Source organism: Myotis yumanensis, unplaced genomic scaffold (genome assembly GCF_028538775.1).
Source record: "Myotis yumanensis isolate MYYU_CA2020_CCGP unplaced genomic scaffold, mMyoYum1.0.hap1 SCAF_3, whole genome shotgun sequence".
Taxonomy (NCBI): Eukaryota; Metazoa; Chordata; class Mammalia; order Chiroptera; family Vespertilionidae; genus Myotis; species Myotis yumanensis.
The window spans coordinates 87,433,198-87,460,107 of record NW_027223754.1 but is presented as its reverse complement, the minus strand read 5'-3'; the positions used below and the strand labels follow the sequence as shown (position 1 = coordinate 87,460,107).

The following is a 26,910-nucleotide window of genomic DNA, read 5'->3' as shown; positions in this document are numbered from 1 at the left end:
TGTTGTGTAAGCAGCAGGGTATGAGAAAACATGATAAATGATAGTAAAACAGAGTACTAAACAATAAAGCCCAGTAATCTTGCTGTGGTAGGCTGAATAATGGCCCCCAAGATATCCAGGTCCTAATACTACCTAGGACCTGTGAATGTTACCTTATATGGCAACAGGGACTGTACAGATGTGATTAAATTAAGGCTCTTGAGATGGAGAGATTATCCTGGTTATCTGGATAAGCCCTAAATGGAATTACAAGTATTCTTTTTAGAGGGAGGCAGAGAAGGACTTGAAGACAGAAGAGGTAAAAGGCAATGTGATAATGGGAGCAGGAGGAGAAAAGGCATTTAATGTGGCCATTAACCAAGTAATGAGGAGAACTCCAAAAGCTGGAAAAGGCTAAGCAATAGATTATTCTCCTCTAGAGTTTCTGGAGGAAGCATGGCCATTGTGATACCTTGTTTTTGGCTCAATGAAACCCATTTTAAATTTCTGGTTTCCATGCCCTGGCCAGGTGTTCGGAGTGTCATCCTGTATGCCAAAAGGTTATGGGTTCAATCCCTGGTCAATGGATGTTTCTCCACCCCCAACAACAATCAATAAACATATCCTCAGTAGAGGATAAAAATAAACAAACAAAATTTCTAGCTTCCAGAACTATAAGAGAATAAATGTGTATTGTTTTAAACCACCAGGTTTGTGGTAATTTGTAAAAACAGGCATAAACAATGACTATTAGCCTTTAAAGCTAATGTAAAAAAGTAATCTTTTTAAATCAAGGTAATTACCCAAGTAACAGCTTAATGGTGGTTTAGTTAAAAACAAAACAAAACAAAATAAAACAAAACAAAACATAGGGAGGTCCAGTCAGTAATATTTTCTAAGAATACTGTCAGTTCGCTCATGTTCCACATGAAACCATTCACATTGTTTTTAAAAGAGGAAAAACTTAACTATTAAACAAAAGTTATTTCTGCCTGAGGATATGCACATAATTTTAGCCTAATTTAAAGATTCAATTTACTTACCTCATCCCATTCTAAAATAAAGCTTTGGATTTTAGAACCATTGTCACTAGGTGTCTAAAACAAACAAAATGAGTACAAATTAGTACTTTTGTAAAAGATACTGTGATGATCTAATCTAAGGAATCTATACTGTTACAGATGTTCTCTGTGACTTGGCCCTAGAAAAATTTGCACAAAAATATATGTATTGCATACCCCATAATCCTCTTAAATGCAAGTAAAGAACAAAGCGAGAAGTTATTCAAGTTTTTCTGAATATTAAAATACCTTTTTAAACAAGATCTTAACTTTTATAATCCTTTTTAAAAAATCCCTTTGCCTTTTATTAGCTTTAAGCTCCTAAAGCTGAGTTTTTATTAAAACTCACCTTACAATCTAAAAGTAATCCTATATAATAAAAGGCTAATATGCAAACTGACATGAATGGTGGAACGACCAGTTGCTATGATGTGCACTGACCACTAGGGGGCAGACGCTCAACACAAGAGCTGCCCCCCTGGTGGTCAGTGTGTTCCCACAGGGGGAACGCCACTCAGCCAGAAGCTGGGCTCATGGCTGGCTATGCAGCGGCTGTGGAGGGAGCCTCTCCCATCTCTGTGGACATCCCGGACTACGAGAGGGTGCAGGCCAGGCGAAGGGACCCCCCCCCCCCAAGTGCACAAATTTCATGCACCTGGCCTCTAGTATTGTATAATACAGTGGTCGCCAATCTTTCGGATCTCATGGACCACCAGTGGTCTGTGGACCACTGGTTGGCGACTGCTGGTATAATACACCAAAGATAAAAGTAGGGTGCTGAAAGGAACTCCAAGAGGGCATACTGTCTGGATCTCTGCTTCTAAACTCAATGTGCTACTTACCTAGGACTACTAATTCATCAATCTGTTAATCTTCCATCTCCCTTGGCATTTTATTTCAGTATTTAATCACTCAAGATTTTCAACCTTATTTCTACCTGAATTTTCTTTCTATAATTTCAACCTATTTCCTTTTTAGTACTCACTTTGATTCACAACAAATGATCATTACAGTCCTTAAATGAAATTTCATCTATTTGAACACAACTGACTCTAAGACTCTTATCAAAGTTAAATAATCTACAGATGATGTAGCATATAATTGTACACTTGAAACCTATATAATTTTATTAAACAATGTCACCCCAATAAATTTAATAAAAAATAAAGCAAAAGAAAATTTTCCAAGGGGAAAACATTCTTAGTTTTTTTTAACTGGTTCTCTAGTGAATGTCTATAATTTTCTGGACTCTATCCAGTTTTTATATAATATTGCCAACTACGATGTAAGACAGCAATCAAGGACTGTCGAGTTTTAACTGAATTTTTATAACACGAAGTTCCAAGTTATTTGTTAAATGCTAACAGATCTTGCATTTAAAATTTTTTTTAAATTGTAATTTTTAACTAGTTAGCATGACTAAAATTTTCTATTAAGTTATAGGAATAGCTTACTGACTAGCACAGCAGTGGCAGTTAAAAGTGACTGTATGGAGAAAGGGTAGAGGAAGAATCCTTGGGAAATGCCAGCTCTTATGTAGCAGGAGAGCGAATCCAAAGGTAGGTAAGGTTGCAAGTCTCAGCAGGAAGTGAGTGGTATAAAAATACATTTCTCTAGAGTAAATGACTCCAGATTGTTCTAGTCTAATTGTTAAGGTCTCACATTTACTTATTTTTTTCTACTTCTTTGTGAGGTTGTGAAAATGTCCACCATGAATGACCTGTGACCTATCCTCCAGCTTTTCTCTGAGTTATCCAACTGTATGAAAGAAGAAAGGAGGCTGCGAAGAGCCCAAATAAGTTATCCTAGGTCACATTCACTAAGAGTGGATTGGAACTGAATTTGTTCTACCTGACACAATATAGTGTTCCTACCCAGAAATATTCCAGCAATAACAACAGAGTTAACAACCAACTTCAGTCAACTTTTTATCATCACCATGCACTAGCAATTTTAAGTAATGTCAGTTAATAAAGTACTTCTCTCAACTGCTACTGCATGTCACTGTTCTCATTCCATGTTAACCCTCACAGTTATGCTTTTAGATTAATTGAGGCAGTAGAGTCAAAAGATTTGATATTTAAGTCACTAATCTAGTTTTCCTCAAATTTAAAATGAAAAAACAATAGTTATTGTGCTTATTATGTTCCAGGCATTATGCTACAAGCTATACAGATATTATCTGATAATCTTCCCAACAACTCTGTGGTACAGTTATGCACTGCTCAACAATGGGGATATGTTCTGAGAAATGCATTGTTAGGTGATTTCGTCACTGTGTGAACATCTTAGAGTGTGCTTACACAAATCTAAATGGTATAGCCCAGTGATGGTGAACCTTTTGAGCTCGGCGTGTCAGTATTTTGAAAAACCCTAACTTAACTCTGATGCCGTGTCACATATAGAAATTTTTTGATATTTGCAACCATAGTAAAACAAAGACTTATATTTTTGATATTTATTTTATATATTTAAATGCCATTTAACAAAGAAAAATCAACCAAAAAAATGAGTTCACGTGTCACCTCTGACACGTGTGTCATAGGTTCGCCATCACTGGTATAGCCTATGACATACTTAGGTTATATGGTACAGCCTATTGCTCCTAGGCGATCAGCCTGTACAGCATGTTACTGTATAAAACTATTGGTGATTAAATGAAGCACAAGACAAAATGATGCAATCAAGAGACATTATAAACATGAGCTGTATTAGGCTGCTGGTAGAATAACAGGGCATACTGTTTTATAGCAAACTTTTCTTTTTAATAAGTAGAAAGAGTACACTCTAGAATAACAATAAAAAGCATAGTAAATACCTAATTCAGTAACATAGTCACTTATTATCATTATCAAGTATTATGTACTGTACAGTGCAATAGGTTTGTTTACACCAAGATCTCTACAAACACGTGAGTGATGCATTGTGCTACAACCTCATGATAGCTAAGGCTTCACTAGGAGATAATAATTTTTCAGCTCCATTACTATATTATTGGGACCACTGCCATACATGCAGTCTGTCATTGACCAAAATATCATTAGGTGGCACATAACTGCATACAACACTATTACCAATAACAATAATACCTATCTCTTTCCCCAATCATGCTGATTACTGTATGTGTGTATACTGGGCCATTTCTAGAAGTGTGCAAGCTGGGTAATCTGTGTGGGCAACTAAGAGATAGCAGCACTGTTTACTTCTTGTATAGGCCTCTTGAGATATTGTTAAAGACAGAAATTTCAAAATTCAATTGTGACTATCATCAGTATAGAGTACGCTAAAGAAATCCCAACCTACATGAAGGGCACTGGACTGCTACCCCATTTGCCCTACCAAAGGAAAGGGCCTTAACATATCTATATATATAAAAGGCTAATATGCTAAGTGTCCGACCATCTGACCAGTCACTAGGATGCGCACTGACCATTAGAGGGCAGACACTCAATGCAGGAGCTGCTGAGCTGCAGTGACTTGGCAGCAGCAGTTCTTGGGTGACGCAACCCGAAACCAGAGAGGAGGGAGCCCGATTCCTCGTGGGGCTGCACAATTCCACTTTCGGCAGGGGATTATGTTGTTGCTGGGGCACTGTGGACCCCAAATCTGGTTTACTGCACACTTGCATTTGTGTTCTACACCCTGTATGACAGCAACTTTGCAGAGTGCCCTCTTGCACTCTGGACCCCTTAAGGGATGTTGGAAAGCTGGATTCGACCGATCCCCACAGGCCAGGCAGAGGGACCCCACCTGCTGAGGGACCCTGCTCACTCCGCAGAAGCCTTTCAAGCCAAGGCGCCACCCCCGGTGCAGCCAGCCAGGGAGGGACCGTGGGAGGTTGGCTCTTGGGCATGTCCGGCCCTTTTTACCCAGTCCTGCCCCGCCAGCCACCTTCTAATTAATTTCCTTTCAATGTGCATGAATCCGTGCAGGGGGTCACTAATTTATAAATAAAACATTACTCTAAGTGAGAAGAAATAAAATTAATCATACTTGTCTGATTTACACGTGCTAATAGTTTTTAACTACACAAAGCTCTAATATCCTTCGAAGAATTGGGTGGGGACTAACAAACCCCAAACAAATAGTAAGTTCCAAATATTCAAAAGCTTTCACAAATAAAGCTAGTCCTGAGTTTTACTCTTGAGGTAAGATGAGATAATAAAATCAAGATAATTAGTTCTTTTTTCACTGCAAATCAATGGTTGCTAACAGAGGTGGTACTCCTTTTTAGGGAATGTCTTGAAATTTTGTAGGAGGTGCTTCTAACCATCAGAATAATGATGGGTAGAGGAGCTTATTAATAGAGGGGTTGGATCAAGAAGCTAACAGTCCTGCAGAGTGTGGGACAATCAGTACAATAAAGAATTGTTCTCTCCCTCTAGGATGGACTTTTGGCTGTCCTACTGGATAGCTATGTAGGTGAAATATCTGTTTATAATTATCAGAGCCTAGAACCTAACTCCATTTTATAAGGTGTTTTTTTGTACAGTTTTAACAGTTACTGAATTTTCCCAAAATGCAACTACTGTGCAATTTAAGAGAGACTATACTTAATTTTGCTCAGAAATTTCCCAAGACCTATATTGTAGGGAGCAGCTATAGGGTTAAGCCTTGGACTGACCTGTTGGCAAAGCCACAAAGTCCCAGTTTAGAGGGCACAGCTCTCATAGCATAATTAGGCTTGACCTTATGATGCTCCCTAGATCTTATCTGGGTAGCTAATGGGCTGAGGGAGATGCAGCAAGTGCTGCCCAAACAAGTGAAACTCACAAGAACACTGTAACTCTGGTGACCACTACCTTGTTTACCTCTGGCTATAAAATAAAGGCTCAGCTTGCCTCCTCAGCCAGGCACTGCAAGATCCACCTAGACCAGCCGTGGGCAAACTACGGCCCGCGGGCCGGATCCAGCCCCTTTGAAATGAATAAAACTAAAAAAAAAAAAAAAAAAAAAAAAAAAAAAAAAAAAAAAAAAAAGACTGTACCCTTTTATGTAATGATGTTTACTTTGAATTTATATTAGTTCACACAAACACTCCATCCATGCTTTTGTTCCGGCCCTCCAGTCCAGTTTAAGAACCCACTGTGGCCCTTGAGTCAAAAAGTTTGCCCACCCCTGACCTAGACCCAGCTTATTCTCTTTGTCTTTTCTACATCCTTCGCCACCCCCCCTTAGGCTCACCGAACCCTTGGCGGAGCTGGCCCAGCACATGTGGCACTCCACGTTGGGTGCCACATGTGCCGGGCCAGCTCTTCTGTATTGCTGTTTTTAGCAAAATGCCTTAGTTTGCCACAGTTAAAGCAGCCCCCTTTCTTTTTCTGCTGACTAGCAAGTAATATATCCTTTAATGCGGCAGCTAATACTGCTCCTTGAACGTAGGCTGGTCCAATGGCAATATAATAACAAACACGAATATAATACTTCCATAATAAGTAGTCTTCAGGTGAGAGACAAGTCTTTGCAACAATATTAAGCCTCTGGTAACCTTCCACTATCTGTCTAAGTTCCCCTGCTATATTCATCCATTCCCTTTCAGGAATGGGCTCTAGGCCAGTGGTTCTCAACCTTCCTAATGCCGCGACCCTTTAATACAGTTCCTCATGTTGTGGTGACCCCCAATTTCATTGTTACAAATTGAACATAATTAAAGCATAGTGATTAATCACAAAAAATAATATGTAATTATATATGTGTTTTCCAATGGTCTTAGGTGACCCCTGTGAAAGGGTTGTTCGACCCCCAAAGGGGTTGCGACCCAGAGGTTGAGAACCGCTGCTCTAGGCAGTCCCAAATCAGGGACCACAGACTGAAAGTAGAGAGAGGGATTCTCCCTGGACCTTCAAACTATAACGATCTTTAAGTTGCTTTCCTACCTTCTCTCAGTTACTACCTTTACCTTCCCAAAGATAGCGAAGTCATAACCTATACCTCAGGCATTAACTATTTTTACAGATGGATCCAGCTCTGGAAAGGCTGGATACTACTGTAGCAGAGGTGCAAAGGTCCTTCAAACCCCTTATATTTCAGCACAACGGGTAGAAATATAAGCTCTTATTTATGCTTTGACAGATTTTGCTATGGAGCCCATTAACCCAGTGGTAGGCAAACTGCGGCTCGCGAGCCACATGTGGCTCTTTGGCCCCTTGAGTGTGGCTCTTCCACAAAATACTGATTTCTGTGCATGGGCCACGAAGTTTCAATCACACTGTACATGCACGCTTGCACGTGGTATTTTGTGGAAGAGCCACACTCAAGGGGCCAAAGAGCCGCATGTGGCTGGTGAGCCACAGTTTGCCGACCACTGCATTAACCTATATAGTGATAGTGCCTATGTTGTAAGTATGGCCAAAATGATTGAAACGGCTACTATAGGGCACACTAATTCGGAGTAACTCTTTCATTTATTTTTCAACCTTCAAAAAGTCATTAGAGAATGACAATTTCCCTGCTTTATTGGTCATATCCGATCTCATTCAGGTCTCCCTGGTCCGTTAGCTATAGGAATGACACTATTGATTGCCTCCTTGCTGTAATGCAAGAGGCTACTCAATTTTCTCTTGCCCAGTCCTCCCATGTTTTGCATCATCAAAATGCTGCTGCCTTATGCAAACAATTCCGTATTTCTCGGGAGCAAGCTTGTCAAATTGTTAAGCAGTGCTTTCAGTGTGTAATTCTTTGCCTTGTACAATCGTTGGGGGTTAATCCTAGGGGTCTTAAACCTAATCAAATCTGGCATATGGATGTTACTCACATACTGGAATTTGGTAAGCATAGATGGGTACATGTTAATATAGATACCTGCTCCCGCTTTATCTTTGCGACTCCCCAAACGGGAGAGTGCCAAGCATGTAATTAATCATTGCTTAGCCGCCTTTGCACTACTAGGTCCTCCTTAGAGCTAAAAATAGACAATGGACCCACATAGGCTAGTTCTGCTTTTAAGCATTTTTGTCAGCAATATCAAATCTATAATAAAAGCACAATATGTTAATTAGACCAGATGTTCTTCTGGACGACCTTCTGGATGAAGCCAGGGCTGCGAGGGAAGCCCGGGTCTTGGGTGCCAGAGGGAAGCTGGTGCCGGTAGCCGGAGGAAGGAAGGCCTACTCTTGCAAGAATTTTGTGCATCAGGCCTCTAGTTTGTCATAAAACTGGTATCCCTTACAACCCTCAAGGTCAAGCAATAGTGGAAAGAGCCAATCATACTCTTAAAATGCAATTACTAAAACAGAAAGGGGGAGAAGGATGTTATGTGTCACCTCAAAACAAACTCAGTCATGCTCTTTATACTTTAAATTTTTTGAATTGTGATGCAGAGGGTCGTACAGCAGCCAAAAGGCATTGGGCCTCCTGTACAATAGCCTCCGTGGTGTTAGCCTGGTGGTAAGATACACAAACTGGACAATGGTTTGGACCAGATCCAGCAATGATGTGGGGCAGAAGTTGTGTTTGTATCTTTCCAGAAGGAGCAGCGCAACCAATTTGGGTGCCAGAGCATTACGTGTGTCACCACAATGGACCCAGAGAAGCTCCTTGTCCCTTCGCTCAAAAGACTGAGAGTTGCACCAATGACAGCAATAAAGAAAAGGACGATGACAAAGGCTACACAAGGTACCGAGGTGCCAACATGGGGTCAGCTGAAGAAGTTAACAATTAAGGCCCAGCAGATGGTAGAAAAGCAAGATGGGGAAATTACTCCCTCAATCATGTTTCTGGCTATTCTAGCATTGGTTAGCTGCCAGTCTTCTGTAAAGTCTTGAGCAGCCAAGTCTGAGGACTCTGAGTAAATTGGGGGGAAGGGACCACGGGAGGTTGGCCGCCAGCCCCAAGGAGGGAGCCAGTCCTGAGACCCCCTGGGAAAGGGGCCATTTCTGCTGCTACCCACACCCCGTTCCCCATCCCAGCCCAGGCCCAAGGGCCCCTGTGGGGTCAGACAGGAGGCAACAGTCGCCGGGCTGGGCGCAGAAGGAATGGATGCCAGATGCTGAGGCCACTGTTGGCACCCCGCCACTGCATGGTTTCCCACCTCCCTCCCTACCCCCCTCCCTTGCTGCCGCACCGCCACTGCGGCATGCGGCCCCTGGGAAAGGGAGAGGACTGGAGTGAGACAAACCCTTGTGTCAAGGGCTGACTTTCAATAGATCGCAGTGAGAGAGCTACTCTGCTATGTACGAAATCCCAACCCAGAAGCAGGTCTCTACAAATGGCTTAGCACCAGGGGCCAATGGGGGCTAGCCAGCCAGGGGGAGGGGCTGTGGGAGGTTGGCTGAGGGAGTGCACTGACTATCAGGGGGCAGCTCCTGCGTTGAGCATCTGCCCCCTTGTGGTCAGTGTGTGTCATAGCGACTGGTCGTTCGGTTGTAATGGTCGCTTAGGCTTTTATATACATACTAGAGGCCCGTTGCAGGAAGATTCCTGCAAGAATAGGGCTTCCTGAGACCGCAGCTCCCTCCCTTCTCTGCTGCCTCGCTCCCTCCCTTCTCTGCCACCTGGGCTCTCTCCCTTCTCCGCGGGCTTTGCTCCCTCGCCGGGTCAGGGATCCGGGGCCCAGGTCCCGCAGGCAGCGTCGCGCGCTGCCAGCCCCGCCTCACCAGGTCAGGGGTCCGGGGCCCGGGGCAGCTTCACGTGCTGCCGGCCCTGCCTGCAGTATGCAAATTAGTCGCCATCTTTGTTGGCGCTTAATTTGCATATCACGCTGACTAGCCAATGGGAGGTGTAGCGACGGTATGGTCAATTACCATGTTTATCTATTATTAGATAGGATACTAAAGGCCCGGTGCACAAAATTTGTGCACTGGGGAAGAGAGTGGGGGTCCCTCAGCCTGGCCTGCACCCTCTCACAGTCCAGAACCCCTCGTGCCTTACCGCTCACCTGCTCACTGCTCCTTACCACTCAGCTCGCTGCTCCTTAGTGCTGACATAGAGGTGGGAGAGGCTCCCGCCACCACCGCTGCACTTGCCAGCTGTGAGCCCGGCTTCTGGCTGAGCAGCGCTCCCCCTGTGGATCCCTGCCCCCTGGTGGTCAGTGAGCATCATAGCGACCATAACCGTCACTTAGGCTTTTCTTAGATAGACTAGAGGCCCAGGGCATGAATTTGTGCACTGGTGGGGTCCAGCCCCAACTGGGGTGTATCGGGTCTGGGCCTATCGGGAGGAGGTGATGGCGGGAGATTGGCCGGCTGGCCCACCCTGATCGGGCCCAATCAGGGCTGGGACGGCTGGGGGGAGGGGCCACGGACAATTGGCTGGCGGGCCCCGCCCCAATGAGGTGGGTGGGGCCAATTGGGGGCCAGGAGCCCGGGGAAGGGGCCATGGGTGGTTGGCCTGCTGGCCCTGCCCCTGATCAAAGTGGGGGGAGCCGAGTGGGGGTGGAGCTGGCTGGGGGGAGGGGCCGTGGGCCGACTGGGGTGGTGGAGGCCCATCGGGGGCGAGGCCAGCTGGAGGGAGGGGCTGTAGGAGGTTGGCTGGCCAGCCCCACCCCCGATTGGTGTGAGGGGGGGCTGATCAGGGGTGGGGCCAGCTGTGGGGAGGGGCTATGAGTGGTGGGCTGGATGGCCCCGCCACCAATGGGGTGGGAGGGGCTGATTGGGGGCCAGTGGCCTGGGGAAGAGACATGGGTAGTTGGCCAGCTGGCCCTGCCCCTGATCAGAGTCGGGGGGCCGACTGGGGACAAAGCTGGCTGAAGGGAGGGGCTGCAGGCTGACTGGGGTGGTGGGGGCCTTTTGGGGAGGGGAGGCTGGCTGGAGGAGAGGGGTTGAAGGAGGTTGGCCATCCGCCCCCACCCTGTATTGGGGTAGAGGGGGCAATCAGGAGTGGGGCTGGCCTAGGGGAGGGGCTGCATGCCAGTTGGGGTGGTGGTGGCCCATCGGGGGCGGGACCAGCCAGGGGGAAGGGCCGTGGAGGGGTTGGCCGGTTGTCCCACCCTTGATCGGAGTGGGAGAGTCTGATCAGGGGCGGGACTGGCTGAGGGAAGGGGCCATGGGAGGTTGGCTGGCTGGCCCCACCCCCCCAGATCAGGCTGATTCACTGGCCGCAGTGGGCATTACAGCAACCGGTCATTCCAGTTGCTGGCTTTTTATATATATAGATATGTAAAGAGCAGGTTAGCTTAAAGATTTTTTTGTCTCCAAAAATAATTGAAATACTATTCAGGGAAAAAAGGAAATAAATGTCCAGTTGGAAATATTCCAGAGAATATTCTTACCTTCCATTGCAAAGTGAGTGAATTTTTGGTCCGATTTGCTATCCTTGGTGGATTAGGTATGTCAGGTTCACAGCTCAAGGTGGTAAAGCTTTCAGTTTCTGAAGGAGTTCCCTTTATACAATTGTATTCGGCCTGGACTCTATGGTGATTAAACAAATAGTTTTATCCTGCAGAATCATTGCAAACAGCCCTTCAATAGCATCACCTTTAAGCACTTGCAAATTAGAAAGTTCCCCTCTAAACGGTTTATTAAGAAAATATGCACATTAAAAGGGTGGCCATTAAAAAGGAAAAAAAAAGATAGACTAGTGGCTTTTACCTTTTTTTACTGCAAACCAAAAGTAAAAAAATACATTTTAAACTGTGACATAACTGTCTGTGCAATATGTATTATCCACAGGCACACTAATACTAGTGTGTGTACACATGTGCAAAACAAGTGTCCCGAAACAATATCCTTAACTAGAGTAATACATATACTGATACTCTTCCATTCCATTTGATAACATTTAATTTTTTTAAATGCTGAATATAACCCTACAACATTAATTACACGATCCAATAATGGCTGCAATCCACAGTTTGAAGAATACTAGGTTAGACAATACATTGTGTTCATCTACAGGAAGTAAACTGAAGATTTAATTTAATAGTTTAATAGGAATAATCCTATCCACAAATGTTCTTTTTCAAAATGAAGATGACTAAGTAAATGCATTATGCTCAGTCCCAACCAGGGAAGTCCCTGGAGTCTATAATTTTGGTAAATTACAATGGAAGACCTATGCAGAGTAAAACAGTTTCTAAGTTATCCCCAATTAAATGTGAAATTGTAAGAATTTTAGTATCTCAAACTCATTCCAAAAAAAGATGTAATAAAGATACATAAGTATAAGTTACATATTATTTGATTCTGTTTTATAAAAATTTCATAAGCTGGGACAATTTCTAGTGCTAAACCAGATATTGTAGACATATATATATTAACTGTGTATTTATTCCAATCCTTATGTCCTACAAACAGGGTGACTAATCCTTCAATATAACAACCTAGTTAAAATGTTCTACTTTTGTGGGAAAGTATTGATAATTGTGCCAAAAAAAACCTTATGAAAGTCCATGTTTTTAATACAAAGTGAATAATTAAATTACATTCGAGATTTTTAAGAAAATGATTAAAAATAACACTACCTATGTTCTATCATAGAAAAGCTACATGTAGGAGGTTTCTTACTTTGCATGGTATTCCGTAGCTGGTTTGAGATCATTTAAAGTGACACTTGTTTCTTCTCCTCTGGGGAAAAAAGGTAATATTTCATTGTTTGGTAAATAAAGCATTTCTGGAGGATATGCATTATGTACACTGTAGGTAATTTATAAAATTATACTGCTTCTTACTTTATAACCTGTGATCATATTCAAATTCCCCTAATATGGAATTTCTTTAATTAGAATATGTGCCAAACTTAAGTATGTACCTGCATACTACTTTAAAATAAGTGTGGTAAGCAAATCAAGATATAGAACCATTTTATATTATTTAAAAATCCATTTTGCACATAGTTGAAATGAGAAATAACACATGTAATACTGAAATAAAAACTACCAAATTTTTACATGGAGTCTGCCACTATTGCATTTTATTAAAATATAACATGAAACTTTAAAATGTTACAGTTTAATGAGTAGATAAGAAAAAGCAATAATCACAATTTAAAGTAAAGCATTTCCCATAGCCACTATGACATTTTTAAACACAACAATACTCATCTTCTTAAAATAATCATTTCATACAACTATTACTTGGTATGTAGCCAACAAACCAGACTCTTTTCTATTTCTTCAAAAAAAAAAAATAAAATCACTGTTCTCTGCTTCATTTCCTTCATCCAAGTTTCTCTCCTCTCCACTTTTTGGACTTCTGCAATCCCCTCCTCCCTGTTTTCCAGCTACCTTGTTTCTCAAATCAAAACCAGTAAATATGAGAAAAAAACAAACAGGTCTCATTGGTGAAAATACATTTTAATGAATTGGGCAGTTACAGCAGCATCCTCAGAGATAGACCTTAATGGAGGGTAAAGGAAGTGACTAATTTTCCTCCTGTTCTCTCTTGTCAGGCTGCAAATGGAGACAAAACCTCTTAAAAAGCAACCATAGCTAATTATAGACGACTAGTAACACACAAAAACTCCCTTTATGTTGATGGTCCTTTATCCCCTTAGATAGGGAGTAAAAAGGGGATAAAGGTAGGTAGGTTTGTCTCTTTTGAGAAAAATGAATAGAACAAACACAAGGAAGTCTCAAGAGAGATAGGAGACAACATTTTTATAATCTTATGCTACCAGATGATAATTACTGGGGTAATTTCACTTTCCTTTCTTCCCTATACTAGCTATTTTTGGAAAAAAGACACACAAAAAAAAGGCTGATGTATCCAGTATTCTGTATTAATTATGATCATTTGAATGATTAACCAACCTTATTTACAATATTTCTGGTGCTTAAATTATAACTAATAATCAACTTTACTCTATTTTTTCATTAGAATAAGCAATTTCTATATGAATAAGGACAGAAAAATAATTTATTATTTTTTAAAATATATTTTTATTGATTTTAGAGAGGAAGGAAGAGGGATAGAAAATTCAATGATGAGAGAGGCTGCCTCCTGTGCCCCCCCTATGCCCCTCCCCCCCCCAACACACACTAACCACTCTTAGTGGGGATTGAGCCTACAATCCAGGCATGTGCCCTGACCATGACCTCCTGGTTCATAGGTCAACATTTTTTTTTTTTAAATATATTTTATTGATCCTTCACAGAGAGGAAGGGAGAGAGATAGTTAGAAACATCGATGAGAGAGAAACATTGATCAGCTCCCTCCTGCACATCTCGCACTGGGGATGTGCCCGCAACCCAGGTACATGCCCTTGACTGCAATCGAACCTGGGACCCTTCAGTCCGCAGGCCGACGCTCCATCCACTAAGCCAAACCGGTTTCGGCCATAGGTCAACATTTAACCACTGAGCCACACCAGCAGAGCAGAAAAATAATTTATTTTACAACTAGTCAATCAAAAATGTCACAATTTTAGCCAGTGACCCTTTCTAAGGCTACTTGATGTATAATAAATACACTTTGTAGCAAGAAAAGAGAACTATGATAGGTTTTCAAATTACGATTATTAATAAACCAACATACAAATGAGGAATAATGGCACTAAATTCATTTTGCAATAGGACATGAGCTTATACAAATAAGAATTAAATCTAACTCTTCAGAGGAGCATTACCATATTTCATGAGTTTGTAATCTAAGAGTTCTCAGTTTTGGTCCTGGCTTCTACATATTACAATTTATATTTATGTCTCAGGAATATGTGAATAGTGAACCATCTGTTAGAGAACCTACTGAAAAATAAGAAAGCTGAATTGGTCAGTGAAAGCAAGGGCTTTCCCTGTGTGTACCAGCCAGCATTTGGATTATTTACGTTGAAATCACTATCACTGCTCAAATTATAGTACAAAATAAAAGCACGAAAAGAGAAAAGTAGAACAAAGGTAGTATTAAGCGCCTTATGATAAACCACAACTTATGTAATGGGAGGGAGTAAGATATAACAAATACCTACACATATACACTTTTATATTTCCCATCTTTTCCAGTACTTGAGACCAGAATTTCATAACCATAGAGCTCTGGTACAGTAGTCTCATCTGTTTCGCCGTTAATGAAGCTGGAAGGAGGTGACCAGGTAAGTACTACTGTCCGTGCCTGGATGTCTGAGGCCTGCAAAAACACAATATTTAAAAGCTCTAGGAAGCAACTGTAACGTACACAATGAACAGTGAAAAATCTAATGGTGTTTCAAGATTAAATAAAATATATACATGTGTCTACTTACATACAATGGATTACAAATAGAAACCCATTCATTTGTAGATGAGATATAATTTATTCTGAATGGGCAGGTGGGTTAAACAAAAGTTTAAAGACCAAAAGAAAAAAACAAAAAACTCAAGAGAAAAATGAGGAAAGAACATGGACTGTCCAAAGACTCATAAATATAAATGGGTAATATATGAAATTATGTGTAACTGCATCATAATTAAATACATGTTAACTAAAACAAGATGCCATTTTTTATCCACCAGCATGTGAGGATCTACAATAACATCATGCTCCATTTTATGCAAGAAAAAGATTAAAAAAAGTTAAGTGACTTATCCCAGATCACTCAACTCCTGAGTGCACATCTAAGGCTGAGACTAGCTTGATAATCTCTCGCATACACTACACTTGAGTCACATGATTGAGCTTTTCTTCTTTTATTTTGGCTCCTCAAATGTGTCACATTTCAGTTCTTTTCAAATGCTGGTTGTTTGCAATACTATCCCCACACTCTCCCACTGTCCACAGTGCCAGGCCACTACTTTTTCTTTAAATTTTGGTTCAATCATCCTTCCTTAGGGACCTTTGTTTGACATCCCTGTCAAGCTCTAGTCTCCCTATTATTACATACTAGAGGCCCAGTGCACAGATTCGTACACCAGTGGGGTCCCTCGGCCTGGCCTGTGGGGATTGGGCCAAAACTGGCTCTCCAACATCCCCCAAAGGGGTCCCGGATTGTGAGAGGGCGGTTCTTGGGTGACACACCCCAGAATCGGGCTCCCTCTCTCTGGTTCTGGGTGTGTCACCCAAGAACCACCACTGCCAAGTCAACACAGCTCGGTAGTTCCTGAATCGAGCATCTGCCCCTGGTGGTCACTGCGCCTCATAGCTACCAGTCAGATGGTGGCTTAGGCTTTTATATATACAGACTAGAGGCCCCGTGCACAAAAATTTGTGCACTCGGGGGTCCCTCAGCCCAGCCTGTGCTCTCTCGCAGTCTGGGACCCCTCCGGGGATGTCCACCTGCTGGCTTAGGCCTGCTCACCGGGGGACTGTGCCTAAGCTGGCAGTGATACATCCCTTGGGGGATGTCCACTTGCCAACAGGCCAAAGCTGCAGTTGAACATCCACAGAGCTGCTGAGGAGGCAGGAGAGGCTCCCACCATCGCCAATGTGATGCCTTCAGCCTGGCTTGTGGCTGAGCAGAGCTCCCCCTGTGGGAGTGCACTGACTACCAGGGGGCAGCTCCTGCATTGAGCATCTGCCCCCTGGTGGTCAGTGTGTGTCATAATGACCAGTCATTCCCAGTCGTTCTGCTGTTAGGGTCAATTTGCACATTACCGCCCTAACGGGTTTGGCTCAGTGGATAGAGCATCGGCCTGCGGACTGAAGGGTCTCAGGTTCGATTCTCGTCAAGGGCATGTACTCTGGTTGTGTACACATCCCCAGTAGGGGGTGTGCAGGAGGCAGCTGATCAAATTTTCGCTCTCATCAATGTTTCTAACTCTCTATCACTCTCCCTTCCTCTCTGTAAAAAATCAATAAAATATATTTGGGGAAAAAAATTGCATGTGCACATTACCCTTTTATTATATAGGATAGAAGCCTGGTGCACAGGTGGGAGCCAGCTGGTTTGCCCTGAAGGGTGTCCCAGATCAGGGTGGGCAGGGGACCCCCAGCTCCCTACGATCGCCCACGCCGCCCCTGCTCGCGATCGCTGGCTCTGCCCATGCTCACGCCTAACACCTCTGGCCAAGGCATTAGGCCTGGGCAAGAGACCCCCAGCTCCCCACCATCATCAACTCGGCCCCTGCTCCCTGCAATTGACCGCTCCGCCCTAATGCCTCTCGCCCAGGCATTAGTCCTGGGCAGGGGACCCACAGCTCTCCAAGGGACCTCCTGCTCCACCCCTTCCCAGGCCTAACGCCTGTGGCCAAGGCATTAGGCCTGGGCAGGGGACCCCAAGCTCCCACCATCAGCGACTGTGACCCTGCTCCCCATGATCGCTGGCACTGCTCCTGCCCAGGCCTAATGCCTCTGGCCAAGGCATTAGGCCTGGGCAGGGGACCCCCGCAGCTGCAGCCTCCCAAGATCATGGGCTCCACCCCTGCCCGGGCCTTATGCCTCTGGCCGAGGCATTGGGCCCGGGTAGCGGGGACCCCCAGCTGCAGCTGCTCCTGCCCCGGCCTAACACCTCCTCTGGCCTAGGCGTTAGGCCTGGGCAAGGGACCCCCCCAGTTGCAGCCGCCTGCGATCGTGGGCTCCACCCCTGCCTGGGCCTTACTCCTCTGGCTGAGGCGTGAGGCCCGGGCAGTGGGGACCCCCAGCTGCAGCTGCCCCTGCCCAGCCTAACACCTCGCTAACGCCTCTGGCTGAGGCATTAGGCTGGGCAGGGGACCCCCCGCAGCTGCAGCCGCCCCCCTGCCACGATCGTGGGCTCCGCCCCTGCCCGGACCTTATGCCTCTGGCTGAGGCGTGAGGCCGGGGCAGTGGGGACCCCCAGCTGCAGCTGCCCCTGCCCAGCCTAACGCCTCTGGCCGAGGCGTTAGGCTGGGCAGGGGACCCCCTGCAGCTGCAGCCGCTCCCCGATCGCGGGCTCCGCCCCTGCCCGGGCCTTATGCCTCTGGCCGAGGCTTTAGGCTGGGCAGGGGACCCCCCGCAGCTGCAGCCGCCCCCCCCCCCCCCCCCGCCCCTCCCGCCACGATTGTGGGCTCCGCCGCTGCCCGGGCCTTATGCCTCTGGCTGAGGCGTGAGGCCCGGGCAGTGGGGACCCCCAGCTGCAGCTGCCCCTGCCCAGCCTAACGCCTCTGGCCAAGGCATTAGGCTGGGCAGGGGACCCCCTGCAGCTGCAGCCGCCCCCCGCCACGATCGTGGGCTCCGCCCCTGCCCGGACCTTATGCCTCTGGCTGAGGCGTGAGGCCCGGGCAGTGGGGACCCCCAGCTGCAGCTGCCCCTGCCCAGCAGCTGCAGCCGCTCCCCGATCGCGGGCTCCGCCCCTGCCCGGGCCTTATGCCTCTGGCCGAGGCGTTAGGCTGGGCAGGGGCCCCCCCCGCAGCTGCAGCCCCCCCCCCCCCCCCCCCCCCGCCACAATCCGCCACTGCCCGGGCCTTATGCCTCTGGCTGAGGCGTGAGGCCCGGGCAGTGGGGACCCCCAGCTGCAGCTGCCCCTGCCCAGCCTAACGCCTCTGGCCAAGGCGTTAGGCTGGGCAGGGGACCCCCCGCAGCTGCAGTCGCCCCCCGATCGTGGGCTCCGCCCCTGCCCGGGCCTTTTGCCTCTGGCGGAGGCTTAGGCCCGGGCAGAGGATCCCCCAAGCTGCAGCCGCCCCCTGATGGGCTCTGCCCCTGCCTGTGCCTAATGCCTCTGGCCGAGGCTAGGGCAGCGGGGACCCCCAGCTGCAGCCGCCCCCCCCACCCAGCTGCAACCGCTCCCTGATCGTGGGCTCCAGGCAGCAGCTGCAGCCACCCCGAGATCCCTGGCTCCACCTCTGCCCAGCTCCCATTGCTGGCTCCACCCCTACTTCCTGCTATCACTGGCCAGTGCGGCAAAGGCCAGGATTCTCTGATCATGGCTGGGGGGCAGGGCAAAGGCGGCCCTGGGGGCCGCCTTTGCCCTGCCCCCCCGGCTCTTAGCTCCCCCCTGGGTTTCCGATCACTGTCAGTGCCAGGGGGCTTCTTCTGTGCTTTCCATTTTGCCTCCCTGCATTGTGCCTACATATGCAAATTAACCGCCATCTTTGTTGACAGTTAACCGCCATCTTGGCTGGTGATTAATTTGCATATCTCGCTAATTAGCCAATGGGAAGGGTAGCGGTCGTACGCCAATTACCATGTTTCTCTTTTATTAGTGTAGATTCTTATAGTACTCTCTTTGTTGTGACACCTCATAGATATAGTTTTATATTTATTGCATGATGCTTACTCTATTAACCGCAGTTCTGAGGGCAGAGGCCATGCCTGCCTTTTGCTTTCCATTCTATCTACAGCTTCTACCACAGTATCTCACATTTTGTAAATGGTCACGTATTTGTGGAATGATTAAGTAAATGAATAAATTTAATTTGGTATTCTAAATGATTTAATAAAAAAGGCATAGCTACCCAAACTGTTAAAAAAAACCCTTAAAACAAAGTAAAGCAAAACAAAACCATCAGCATTACTTTATGTTTTATGATACAGGGCTACTGTTTTATTAAATTACCTCTTCCCCATAATATTGGGCAAGAAATTCTTTAAAAAATTGTTTCAAGCTTTATTTGCCTGGAAAAATTATACTTTTAGTATTATATAATGAGAAATGCTTCTAGCACTAGTTATTATATCATTCAAATAATTCTATTAAGGCTATCAAATTACTTTTAAAGTTCATCTAATTCGGATATATCTAGATCTTGGAAGAATAATGCCTGAATTTCAATCTCAGCTTTAATACTACTTATTAAACCCACTCTTTCCTCATCTGTAAAATAGGGAAAATAGTACAGAAGGTTGTTGTAGAAATTAAAGAAAGTAATGTATATGTGTATTCAAAGTACTTTGGACAGAGTCTGACACTAGGAAACTTATGTTAGCTGTTATTATGAAATAATTCTGTATATGTTTACATTAATTTTTATGTATACATACAGCTCAATTCTTAAGAGAGAACAAATTAGAAGGAAAATTATAGCATCCAAATCTATTATTTAGGGTTGTCAGAAGAAACAAGACCATAGTAGCCTATTAGATTAGTGACTATCTTACTCAAACTTCCTAAAATGGGGTAAAATGAAAAGGTAATCCTTTGTGGAGAAAGTGTTAAGAGTAACAACTATCCTTGTACAAAAGTTACAGCAAATAATTTTTTAGATAACTTAGCACAAAATATTTTTCCATGGATTTTTTTTGGAGGTGGTGGGGCACAGGTAGAGTTTTTTCTTTTGGACACCAAAAAATACTTTTATCAGTGTTTAATAAATGATAATGGTTCTTTCTATCTGGCAAGCTTGCCATGCTTATTTCTGCTCTCCCTTTCCTATTCCTTCCAACTTTTGTGCCTTTTGTAACTCTTCAGAGGCTCAGAGAAAGCTTTTCTGATTGCTCTATTTAAATAACTCCCCTTTTCCCAGTAACTTATCATATCACCCTATTTCTGTAGTAGCACTTTTTACAACCACACACGATTTGTATATTTGTTTTTTATTTATTGGCATATAGCAAGGGCTCAATACATATTTTGATTGTCATGGTGATAAATATTTTGATGAACTGACCACATGGATAACTATGCAGCTCTTCAAAGAATAATGTAATAACATAGAAAGATTGCTAAGGCATAACAGTGCTCGCCACAAGCAATAGGGTACAGTATAACCCCTTTTTCATAAAGAGACAAAAGAAAAAATTTATATTTTGCTGGACAGACACATACAAATAAACTGAAATAGTACTGGAAGGAATCCCAAACTGTTAAGCGTGATTAAATTGAGCAAGTGGGTAAAAAGAAATTTATTTTTACTCTCTACATTTATGTGTTACTTACATATTTTACCATATTAATTATAAAATATTGGGATTCAATTAGTCACTGGCACTTGTTAGCTGCTTTTCAAATGAAATGAAGTCATAACTCTTAAAAAAACAGAGAAAGAAAAAGACTAGTAATATGAACTACTGTGATATTTTGGTTTTCTCTTCTAGTCTTACTCTAATTTTTTCAAAGGCTTTTCTTCATATGGCTGTAATCATGAAGTCCAAATAGTTTGACCCCCAGCACTTTTCCTTACAAAAGCATTGTTGTAAGTTTTTGCAGTCTTCAAATATACAAATATATATATTTTTAGTGATTTTAGAGAGAGAGAGGGGAGGGAGAAAGAGAAACATCAATGTGAGAGAGAAATATTAATCAGTTTCCTCATAAAGGGGACCAAACCTGCAAACTGGGCATGTGCCCTGACCAGGAATTGAACTGGTAACCTTTCAGTGCTGGGATGACACTCAACCAACCAAGTTACACCGGCCAGAGCCAAAACCATATTTTTAAGTGGCTATATCATTCTGGCCAGTAAAAACATTCTAATTTATCTATGCATTCCTTTGTTTTATTTTTGTTAATATTAGTGCTGGAACATACATTTTTTTTCCCTTTTTAAAAAAATCTGTAGTGCTGAAAGTATTACATAGGTCCCCCCCCCCCCCCCCCCCCGACCTCTTCTAACCCACCTTGATCCTCCCACCCAGGCCATCATCACCCTACTGACTGTGTCCATGGGTTATGCATATATGCATATAAGTTCTTTGGCTGATCTCTTCCCACCCACCCACTCCCACCTTCCCTATGAGATTCCTCAGTCTGTTCCATGTTTCTATGACTCTGGATATATATTGTTCATCAGTTTATTTTGTTCATTAAATTCCACATATGAGTGAAATCATGTGATACTTATCTTTCTTTTATTGGCTTATTTTGCTTAGCATAATACTCTCCAGGTCCATCCATGCTATCTCAAAGGGTAAGAGATCCTTCTCTTTTATTGTTGCATAGTATTCCTTGGTGTAAATGCATCACAGCTTCTTTATCTATTCACTAGAGGCCTGGTGCACGAAATTTGTGCGGGGGGGGCGGGGGAGAAGGGGGGAAGGTAAGGGTAGGTGAGGGAGGGAGGCGGTTGTCCCTCAGGCTGGCCTGTGCCCTCTTGCAATCCGGGATCCCTCAGGTAGGGTCCCTAGGCCTGGCTGGTGATCAAGGCCTATCTTGGATTTCCTTCCCACAGCTTCTGGCAGCTGGCCCAGCCCCCACCGCTGCCACTGCTTGCCAGCTGTGTGGTGCTGCCTGCCCCTGCCCCCCCAGCACTGGTTGCTTCCCTCTGCGGGTGACAGGCAAGGGGTGTGATTGCTTGGCTGGCCTGGGCCTTCCTCTGTGGGGCAATTGATCGTGGAGCCCCCAGATGGGTCGTCACCCACAGGGAGGCCCCACCCACCTGCCACAGCACCGCCAGCTAGGTAGCCTGGGCTTCCCTCTGCGGGCGATTGTGGGGTGATGGTGGGGCCCCTCAACCAATCGCATTATACCTGCCTTGGCTGGCCTGGCACCAGTGTATGTCAGAGCGTGGTTGTCTGGAAGTTCATCCGGATGGTTGTTCTGTTGTTTCGTCGTTAGGTCGATTTGCATATTATGCTTTTGTTATTATAGATTTACTGATGGACATTGGGCTGTTAAGTCTTAGCTATTGTAAACTGCACTGCTATGAACATAGGGTACATACATTCTTTCTGATTGGTGTTTTGGGTCTTTTAGGATATATTCCTAGAAGTGGGATCATTGGGTCAAATGACAGTGCCATATTTAATTTTTTGAGGAAACTCAATACTGTTTTCCATAGTGGCTGCAGTGTACTAGGGTTCCCACCAGCAGTGCACTAGGGTTTCCTTTTCTCCATATCCTTGTCAGCACTTGTCATTTGTTGATGGGTGCCATACTGACAGGTGTAAGGTGCTAACTCATTGTCCTTTTAATTTGAATCTCTCTGATGATCAGTGACTTTGAGCATTTTTTCATGTCTCTTAGCCATCTGTATATTAACTTTGGAGAAGTGTCTATTCAGGTTCTTTGCCAATTTTTCAACTGGACTGTTTGTCTTACTTTTGTTAAGTTGTATGAGTTCCTTATATATTTGGATTTAACACTTTATCAGATGTATCATTGCCAAATATGTTCTACCATACAGTGGGCTCCTTTTTCATCTTGTTGATGGTTTCTTTGGCTGAGCAGAAACTCTTTATTTTGATATAGTCCAATTTGTTTATTTTCATCTTAGTTTCCTTTGCTCTATGAGATGTATGGCAAACATATTGCTATGGGAGATGTCTGAGATTTTGCTGCCTATGGTTTCCTTTAGAATTTTTATGGTTTTACAACTTACACTTAAGTCTTTTACCCATTTTGAGTTTATTCTTGCGAATCGTGTCAGTTGGTGGTCTAGTTTCATTTTTTTGCATTTATGTGTCCAATTTTCCCAACACCATTTATTGAAGAGACTGTCTTAACTCCATTGTATGGTCTTGTCTCCTTTATCAAATACTAATTGAGTGTAATGGCTTGGGTTAATTTCTGGGGTTTCTGTCCTGTTCCATTGAACTATATGCCTGTTCTTGTGCCAATACCAGGCTGTTTTAATTACAGTGGCTTTGTAGTATAACTTGATATCTGGTATTGTGATTCCTCCAACATAGTTCTTTCTCAAGATTGCTGTGGCTATTTGGGGTCTTTTTTGATTACATATAAATTTTTGGAGTATTTGTTCTAGGTCTGTGAAATAAGCTTTTGGTATTTTAATAAGGATTTCATTAATCTGTAGAATGCTTTAGGTACTATGGACATTTTAATGATGTTGATTCTATCAATCCATGAACATGGTATATTCTTCCACTTGTTTATATCTTCCTCTATCTCTTTTTTCAATGACCTGTAGTTTTTGAAGTACAAGTCTTTTACCTCCCTGCTTAAGTTTATTCCTTAGTATCTTATTTTTTTGTTGCAATAGCAATGGGATTGCTTTTTTAGTTTCTCTTTCTGCTAAGTCATTACTGGTGTATAAAAATGCCATGGATTTTTGGGTGTTAACTTTGTATTCTGCTACATTGCTAAATTCATTTATTAAGTCTAGTTTTTTGGTGGAATCTTTAAGGTTTTCTATGTACAATATTCATGTCATCTGTGAATGAGTATTTTACTTCCTCCTTTACAATTTGGATGCCTATTATTTCTTCTTCTTTTCTGATCACTGTGGCTAGGACTGCTAGTACTATGTTGAATAAGAGTGGTGAAAGCGTACATCCCTGTCTTGTTCCTGTTCTTAGGGGAAATGGCTTCAGTTTTTTCCCATTGAGTGTGATGTTGGCTATAGATTTGTCATATATGACCTTTTAATGTTGAGGGGTGGAGATACCTCTATCCCCACTTTGCTGAGAGTTTTTATTAAAAATGGGTGTTAGATTTTGTAGAATGCTTTTTTTGCACATATTGAAAGATCATGTGATTTTTGTCTTTTAATTTGTTTATGTATCACATTCATTGATTTGCAAATAATGTAACAGCTTTGCATCCCCAGAACAAATCCCACTTGGTCATGGTGCCTGATCTTTTTAATATATTGCTGGATCCATTCTGCGAATACTTTGTTGAGGATTTTAGCATCTATGTTCATCAGGTAATTGGCCTGTAATTCTCTTTCTTTGTAATGTCTTTATCTGATTTTGGAATTAGGATAATGCTGGCCTCATAAAAAAGAGCATGGAAGTGTTCCTTCCTCTTGGATTTTTTGGAATAGTTTGAGGAGGATAGGTGTTGGTTATTCTTTGAAGTTTGTTAAAACTCTCCTGTGAAGCTGTCCAGACTAATGCTTTTGTTTGCTGGGAATTTTTTGATTACTGCTTCTATTTCATCAGTTGTTATTCAGGTTTCCTGATTCAGTTTTGGAAGATTATCTATTTTTAGGAATTTTTAGGATTGTCCATTTTGCTCAGGTTGTCCAGTTTGTTAACATATAGTTGTTCACACGTTTTTGTTTTCATAGCTTTTTATTGAGAAACAGGACTACACAGTTTCATAGAAGTTAAATTTATATTTCTCTTGATTACTAGTGAAGAAGTCTTTAGGGTCTTAATGGGTTTAAAAAAATATCACTGTATAATGACTTCACTTATTGTTAATCTGATGCAAATTTTCTTATATTTGATGCAAGTTTTTTTTTCTATTAGGCTATCTAAAAAACATGCAGAAAATTATAGGTAGCCATTTCTGCTGACATACCCTTTGTTGATTTCTTCTAATATACCTACACTTATAAAGGATTGAGGAACATTAATTTTTTTGTATAGGTTGATATTAATTAACTATTTTTGTGTCTGGAGTTAGTTGGATATATTTTATATGGAAATCACATGTATAGTTTTTTTAAAACTTGGTAATTAGTTGTATCCACATTCTTTATTAATCTTTGCCTGGTCCAAATGATTTTCAATAGCATATCTAAATCCTTGTTTTAAAAAAATGAATTCTTGTTTGAATATTCTGCTTTACTGATAACTTTTCTCTCCTGTCAGATCCATATTGATTCATAATTGACCTCATATTCCTCATATAGAATTAAGTATGAAGTAAGGCTTAAATCAAAATATACCAAAATCCTCTATGAACATAGTAAATATAAATGTAAAGAAAATCAACGAAATACTTACCACCGGTTTGACAATGTTGGAAAGAAGTGCTTCAAAGGCTTTAGTTTCTTCATCTTTTTCTAAAAAAATTTTTTTGAAAATTAAAAAATGAGCTTAAATGCAATCATCCCACTCCCACACAATATGTCTTGTAAAATAGGTTATTATTTGAGATTTTTACTTTCTAGCTTTTACTCCTTAGTTCATTCTTAGTAGCTTGTGGCTCTCCAGGATTCTTCTGCTTCAGTTTCTATTTTCATTTTAACCATGATTACTAATATATATATATATTATATATATACACACACACACACACACACACACACACACACACACATATATATGTGTATGTGTGTATATATATATTTAAATATATATATAAACTAGTCAATAAGATTTACATATAGAAAGTATATTTTTATTCATAGTTGTAAAAAATACTTGTTCTCTGTAGAAAACATGACATTTGGAGCATGACTAAATGACCAAAAGGTTAGAATATACTTTTTACTAAGTTAAATATAGAGGAGAAATAATACCAAAAAGAATATCTGAGTATTTTAAATAGTTACCTTCGATTTCTGTATCCATTTGTGCACCACCTTTACCTTTTCCTGACTTGTTCTTTGCTAATCCTGTGTTTACCCCACTAGCATTCTGCCCTTTTATAAGTCCATTATGTTCACTTATGGGAGAAGGGCATTTCTGGGGTGATGATGGTGGACTACTCATTTTATCTTTCTGTGTTCCTTGGCGATCCTTTAATTTTTTCTGCAAACGTTCATAAGTTTTACTAGATCTTTCATCTCTAAAGTTGGACCTTCCATGTGTAGAGTGAGTATCTATGAAAAAATAAAAAATAAAAAGACATTTACAAGGTCACTTTCTCCAAATACATTTATGGAATGAGAAAAGAACAGGAAATAAATCTATCATAATTATATAAAACAAAATATTTTGAAGAATAATTTTGCAAAAAAAAAACAAAAACAGAAAACAAAACCTATTTTTGTTTCTCCAACTGACAGAACCAAGTTTTATGACTTGATTTTATATATATATAAAATAAATTTACAGAGACATTCCTTTCCTTCAACTCTTCCCAAGTAACTGTTACTCTTCATAGAAATAGCATAGTGGTATGCTATGATTATCATAGGTGGGGAATAAGACCTGAATTGAGATGTGGACAGTTCTTTTTCTTTTACTCTTTTGTACCCATTACTCTTAGCATCTCTTTTAACTTCAAACATATAAAATAGGGAAAAGAAAACCACCAACCACCACCTGCCTCAATTTAAATTCCCTTATGATTCAAAAAAGCAAATCATCACTAAAAAATAAAGTTTTAGGAGTTAGCAAAAAGAAATGAGTGGATCGTTTACTAATAGAATCTTTGGATATTGTAAATTCAAGGTTATGATTTTTAAAAATGTATTATTTCAAATAAAAGTCACACAACAATATAATAAAATTAATATACTCAATACTGTTAAAGCAACTGTCCTCATCTTATTTTTATTTTAAATTTAAAATCTGTAAAAATAACATTTTAAAACGAAGTCACAAAAATCAGT

At 42.4% G+C, this 26,910-nt stretch overlaps 1 protein-coding gene across 4 annotated transcripts in view; it reads right to left on the bottom strand.

Moving 5' to 3' along the window:
* Nucleotides 1-26,910, bottom strand: part of FNDC3A (fibronectin type III domain containing 3A) — a 202,616-nt gene that overhangs the window by 37,257 nt on the left and 138,449 nt on the right. For all 4 annotated transcript variants that reach the window (XM_070409066.1, XM_070409064.1, XM_070409065.1 and 1 more), the window contains 6 exons: nucleotides 25,906-26,175; nucleotides 25,355-25,413; nucleotides 14,880-15,037; nucleotides 12,482-12,541; nucleotides 11,248-11,386; nucleotides 1,023-1,076 (listed from right to left, as the gene is read on the bottom strand). In XM_070409066.1, the coding sequence (XP_070265167.1) occupies nucleotides 1,023-1,076; nucleotides 11,248-11,386; nucleotides 12,482-12,541; nucleotides 14,880-15,037; nucleotides 25,355-25,413; nucleotides 25,906-26,175 (740 nt within the window). The remainder of the gene's footprint in view (nucleotides 1-1,022; nucleotides 1,077-11,247; nucleotides 11,387-12,481; nucleotides 12,542-14,879; nucleotides 15,038-25,354; nucleotides 25,414-25,905; nucleotides 26,176-26,910) is intronic.